At 53.8% G+C, this 5,943-nt stretch overlaps 1 protein-coding gene across 1 annotated transcript in view; it reads left to right on the forward strand.

The window, feature by feature from the left end:
- The window catches only part of FAT2 (FAT atypical cadherin 2), a 69,849-nt gene that overhangs the window by 57,360 nt on the left and 6,546 nt on the right, over positions 1-5,943 (forward strand). Inside the window, 2 exon segments of the mRNA XM_025201005.1 lie at positions 485-630; positions 4,534-4,975. Coding sequence (XP_025056790.1) covers positions 485-630; positions 4,534-4,975 — 588 coding nt within the window.

Raw genomic sequence — 5,943 nt, forward strand, 5'->3', positions numbered from 1 at the left:
GTCCTGCCTTGAGTCAGTCTGCAAGATCAGACGGCAGGTCGGCTGGATCAGAGTTACCAGGGGGTCTGAACGGCAGAGGATGCTGATGGTCAGCCAGAGGGCCACTGGCAGGCCAACTTGGAGCCAGGAAGGAAGAAATTCAGAGGAGCTCAGGCTTGGGGATAGCGCTGCTTACTGTAGGTCCAAGACAGCCCACAGTCTCTTTGCCTGTCTTCAGGCATCTTCATCATCATCTGATGAGGAGAGCTTCCATTTGCAAAAGCTTATGCTACATATCTATACGGTTACCCAGAGGTGGTGGCATCTCCACCCTTGGAGCTTTTTAAGACCCAGCTAGGCTGGGATGATGTAGTTGGGGCTGGTCCTGCGTGGACTTGATGCGACCTCCTGAGGTCTCTTCACACCCTCATTTTCTCTGATTCTGTATCTACTTTGGTTAGTCTATAAGGTGCAAATCTACCCTGCCTTCTATTTACATGTCCAGGCACAGCCGTAAGGTTCGGTGGACACAGCTACCTATGGTACCACCACCTGAGCACGAGAGACTGGCAGATCCAGTTTCATCTGAAAACCCACCAGCTGCATGGCGTTGTGCTCCTCATCAACGGGACTGCCACTGCTGTTCTGGAGGTAAGGTTCGCCGTACCCAGGGGTTGCTTTCTGCACTGACAAGCAATTCCACTGCACGTTCACTGGGAAATACAGCCCAAGGCAGGAGCGGGCTGAAGAAAGAGGCCCCCGCATAGTTGTGAGCGTACACCCATGGCAGGGACCCATCTGGTCATCAGGGGAGTGTGCAACCCGGTACATCCATGTTGGCAGGAGATGCATTGGACTGACCACTTCTTCTAAAGACCAGCTTTTCGAGCTTGGTGCCAGCAATTTATCACTCTTACTGTTTGTCCCTATCCTCCTCCATCCCCGATGCTCATTTGTTTCTGTATCCCATCTCCTCTATTCAACTGCAAGCTCTTTGGAGCAAGGCAGAGTTACAGTTCCTAGGCCAGGGCTTCCAAAGCACCTGGGCCCTGTTGTAGTCAAGGGTAAACTTCCTGCTAACTTACATGGGAGGAAAGGTAGGCTGGTGCTGAGCCCTACTGACAGTCCCCCCCGTGGGTAGATACTGAGCCAAGTCCCAGGAAGATGCTGGCTCTGGGGAGAAATGGCTTGTGGGTGCTATTGCAGTGTATAAGAATAGCAGTAGCAGCAGCGGGGGTATGCAGAGTGCCCAGAGCCCCACAGTGACCCCTCATGCATGAGGGGCCTGATTCTCAGCTGAGTGCAATGGAGCTGCAAGAGCTTACCCCAGCCAAGGCATCGCCCAGGGCATCCATGCACTCCCAAACTGGTAACTCAAGGATCTCCCACCCTGCCGCACTTGCATAGCCTCTCGGTCACCCACTCGCTCACCAAGGATTTACCCCGAGGTCCTGAAGAAGCCACCTCTGCTGCTTCTAACTTCTCCAGTGACTGAGAAGCGCTGAGCTGGGACTTGCTGGCACCCACAGAGGTGACCAGATAGGTCTCAGAGGATTAAAGGCCCTTTATTTGAATCCAGGGAAGGGAGACGGTGCAAGCAGAAGCCTTAGAAACGTAACCTCACTTGACTTACTCCTTTGTGAACGAGCCAGGGTGCTGTCGCCGGTGCGGGGTGGGCAGGGAGCAGAGGCCATTCAAGCTCCAGCTTGCAGGCCGCTCCGGTGGGTTTCGTCATCTGCAGCAGCTGCCAGGCCTGGGAACATCTTAATCTGATATCGCCCCTTCCCTTGGCTGCCCTTGCCGCATGCAGACAGCGTTCAAAGGCGCGTGTCTCCGCTCCCATCCAGCTTTGGCAGCAGAGGGAAAGCAACAGCCCTCAAGAAAAGATGTTTTTGTCTGTTCCTCATTAGCTATAATGGGCCTAATTTGGGGCTGAGATTACAGAATGTTCTAACTGACTTTTTTTGTATCCTTCCTGAGCCGATCCCCTATCACGGGGACAGGGATTTAATGCAGCAACAGGCTAAGGTGAAAGAAGAAGTAAGCTGGGGAATGGAAGTCTTGGGGACGAGTAGCTGGGACATACTTCTGAGCCTCTCCTCTCCCTGCCCATTGTTGTGCCATCACAATCCCAATTTCTTGAACGCTGCTCGGCCACATTGCCTGGCAAACTCCAAGGGACAGTTCAGGGCTGCCGTGCTATGAGCAAACACGACCCAGTCAATCACGCCTTTCATTTACTGGCTTGTCAGCCGGTGGTTGCTGCTTCAGCCTCCTCGACAAATTCCTCCAAGGTTACACATACACCAGCAGTGTCTTCCCGTCCTCCCTATACCCCCAACCCCATCCCCACATGGCACAGGACAGGGAGGCAGCTGGGCTGGGCGAGCCCCATAAATCAGTTTTTTTTTCTGCCTTGGGGAAACCGAGTCTTAACTTGTCCCCTGGGTCTGAACGATCCTGTGATGGATGAGGCTCTGCTACCAGCCTGTGGTGGGGATAAAACCTGTTCCTCCAGCACAAATCATGCAATAAAACCTTCTCGGGTAGTCTGACCCCTTCGTACAGAAGATACACCCATTCTTCTGAAGAAAACAAGCTGATTGCTACCAATTCCTCCAAAACACCCATCTCCTCTTCCCCAATGGGTTTTAAGAGGCATTCCTCGCCATCTACCATGGGCCCTTCTGCAAGCGCTATATTCTCCTGGCCTGCTTGGCTGCATCCAAAATTAACCCACTTGCCCAAAATTAACCCACTTTGGATAGTTAATCCAAAATTAACTACCTTGCCTACTGCAGATTCTGCCAGAGCTAACGAACCCCTTATCTTTCACTCACTTGCTAGGGATACTTCCAGCAATAGCCACCTAGATCACCATTGCCTAAGATTTCCCCTGTGGATAATCCATTTGACAGGCTTTCGTGTCCATATAGAGCTGGCTCTACAATTGCATAAGATCCCATTCAGCAATACAGGTAGCACTTGCCCATTCACATCTCTGCCAGTGCCTTCTCCCCGCAGGTGGCTCTGTGGAAGAGGTCCTTTATGAATCAGTGGGGACAAGGTGAAAGAAAGCCTTTCTACTGCATTACCGCCCCAAAACTAACCCCGGGAGATGTCCTTCTCCTTTGGCCATTTCATACAAGGGTTTTAAAGACGAGTCTCAGGCAATGAATAGGATTTTCTCCCCTTCCAATACAATGCAGAAGACAGCAGTGGGATTAGTTATTAGAAGCTCAATGATCTGATTATGTCAAGCTGGAGAGGGAGTATTGGGTTGCACCATTTATTAGCAGCGTTGGCTTGAGTTGCTAACATGCTGATAAATTGCTGGGGACGACAGTAGGGCTCTGTCTGTCTCGGCCCTTCTCCTCTTCCAGCATAGCCTCCGTTCAGCGCCCCTCACTACTGCCAATAGGGAATTGCTCCAGCACGGCCAGCTTCCCTAGCAAAGACGAGAGAGCGAGCAGTGGCCAAGATACCGAGAGTTTGGCAGGCGGCGTTCCTTTCTGGCAGCCGAGGTAGAGACGCCCCGGATGCCAGCTCTGCCTCTGTGATCCAAATCAGACCGAAGGGTGGCAGGGGATGCTTTAAACATCTGGGTGAGGGAAGTCACGAGACCCTGGCATGTGGCTATGTTGTAGGAACGACGTCCCATGCTGCATGGCATGATCATGGACTCGTAGAAAATGAGGGTGGGAAAGGACCTCAGGAGGTCACATGTAGTCCCTGCTCCAAACAGGACCAGCCACAGCTACATCATCCGAAAGATGTTGGAGGGAGGTGGCGTGGTCTGGTGTGTCGAGCACCCATCAGGTGTAGACCGACTTGGCCACTGGCACGCTGGCTGCAAGCGTCTAGTCTCTGCATGTCTTCACCTCTCGTCCCATCTTGCATCCAAGGAGAAGGCATGTCTTTTGCTGTGTTAGCATGCAGCACCCGCCACAACTGAGCCTTGATCTCCTTGGGGGCATGTAGGTGCATCATCACACCATGCGCTTGTCTGGGGGGCGTTGACACAGATGAGGCTTTGCTTCTAGCAGCGGACAGAGCTAGCAATCCTCCCGAGGTCCTCCCAGCCCCGTGTCGCTAGGTGAAGACAGATTACAGAACAGGGATGACAGAGAGGAATGCTGTTTATTTGATGTCCCCTCGGGTCTTGACAAAGGGAAGCAGATAAGACCAACTCCCGTCTGCCCAGACTTGCACGCAGGATGCTCTGGCTCATGCAAGGTGCAAATCAGAGCAGAATTGGGCTCTGGGGATTATGTGACGCACAGACAGTGCTAACAACACTCTCCTGGGCAGGATGAAGGGGGGGTTACCAGCAGCTCCTGACAACCAGAGACAGATGCCAAGGTCTAAAGTAGCATTGCACACACGCGATTAACCTCCACTCTCCATCACCTTGCCCTTCCTGTACTGGCCTACCATCCTGAGACCTGGTTTGGGACTTGTCCGGGGGTGGGAGAGACTGAGAATTTGGATGACCCCAGGGCCATGACCGTGGCGTGACGGTGCTAACTCTGGCTGTCTGGGAATGTTTTGCAGCTTGTCCATGGCACGCTTCAGCTCGGGTACCGATGCCACGGGTACATCCAAGGGAACATCTCCTCCACGCTCCTTGTGAGCGACGGAGCGTGGCACTCCATCCTGCTGGGAGTGAAAAGCACAGCCCTCCACCTGCTCCTCGACGGCTCACGAAACACATCCCTCCCGCTGCCGGGGGCCTGTGGCCGCTCTTACGGCAGGACCGACCTGCTCTTCGGAGGGCTCCTCCACCCCTCGCATCCCCAGCGGATCACCCGGGGGTTTCGAGGCTGCTTGGATGCCCTGCGGGTGGACGGCAATAAGGTGGTGCTCCTGCCCGGGGGGAGGCAGGCGAAGGGAGTGGTGGAGCAGGCAGGGATCAAGCAATGCTGTTCTCACGCCGGCGCCTGCAGCAGCAGCCCCTGCCTCAACGACGGGATGTGTGCGGAGACCCACGGAGGAGGTACGTGCACGCCGAGGAACAGGGCAGGTGACAGGAGCAGGTGAGCTCAGCAGGGCTAGGAACAGGCACCACATTTATCCCTGGATATGCTGTGCACAAAGCAAATATATCCTGGATTCGTGGGTACGCACAACACCCTTTTAATCGGGGTTTAGCAACCGGCTGAATGCACTGCTGCTTTTCTGCCATGGATGCAACAGTACAATCCCAGGATAACTGCACAGATGCACCTTGCAATATCCCAGGACAAACTGTTAGTGCTTCTTATCCGGGACATTTCTTTAGGATTTATTCTGGGACAACAGATGGAGATGCCTGAATGGCTTATCCTGGGATAAATGCAACATCTGTTTGCAACCTACAGATCTCAGTGGATGGCCCCTTAGAAGGGGAAGTTCACTGAGGATCTGCTTGCACCAGCAGGTCGTCGGGTGACAATGTGCTTGACCAATGAAGCAGCAAGTTAGAAGTATTGCCTCATCAGATTGTGCTCCGATTGGCAGATCATAGCCCTCGGGGTGTGACACTTGGTCTCTGAGGCGTGCAGGTGGGACTAAAGATTTGGGCATGCACGTGCAGATGGTCCCGTGCTTTTGCAGCCCCCTTCAAGCAGCCCTTAGCAGGGTGGAAGTCGTGCAAGAACTAATCATCTTGCCATGCTGCCACTCCAGGAAGAGGCAAGATCCTGCCTGATAAAGGACACCTGCAAGCCGGGACAGGGACCCCTGGAAAGCTCACCTGTGTGGCTCAGGTTCACTGGGAATCCCTCACTATTTCTCCAGTGTCAGGCACACGGCCCTGGGGCTCACAAGGCCTCCAGCCACATGCAGTGCCTCCACCACATACCAGGGGCAGGGAAGTAGGGAAATGCTGTTGTTTCACAGATAGGAACCTGCTGTGCCCATCAGCCAAGGGCCAAAATTCACAGGCATCCAGGGCCTGAACTCCCAGGGAAACAGTGGGAAAGA

Source organism: Alligator sinensis, unplaced genomic scaffold, assembly GCF_000455745.1.
Source record: "Alligator sinensis unplaced genomic scaffold, ASM45574v1 scaffold550_1, whole genome shotgun sequence".
NCBI classification, from domain to species: domain Eukaryota; kingdom Metazoa; phylum Chordata; order Crocodylia; family Alligatoridae; genus Alligator; species Alligator sinensis.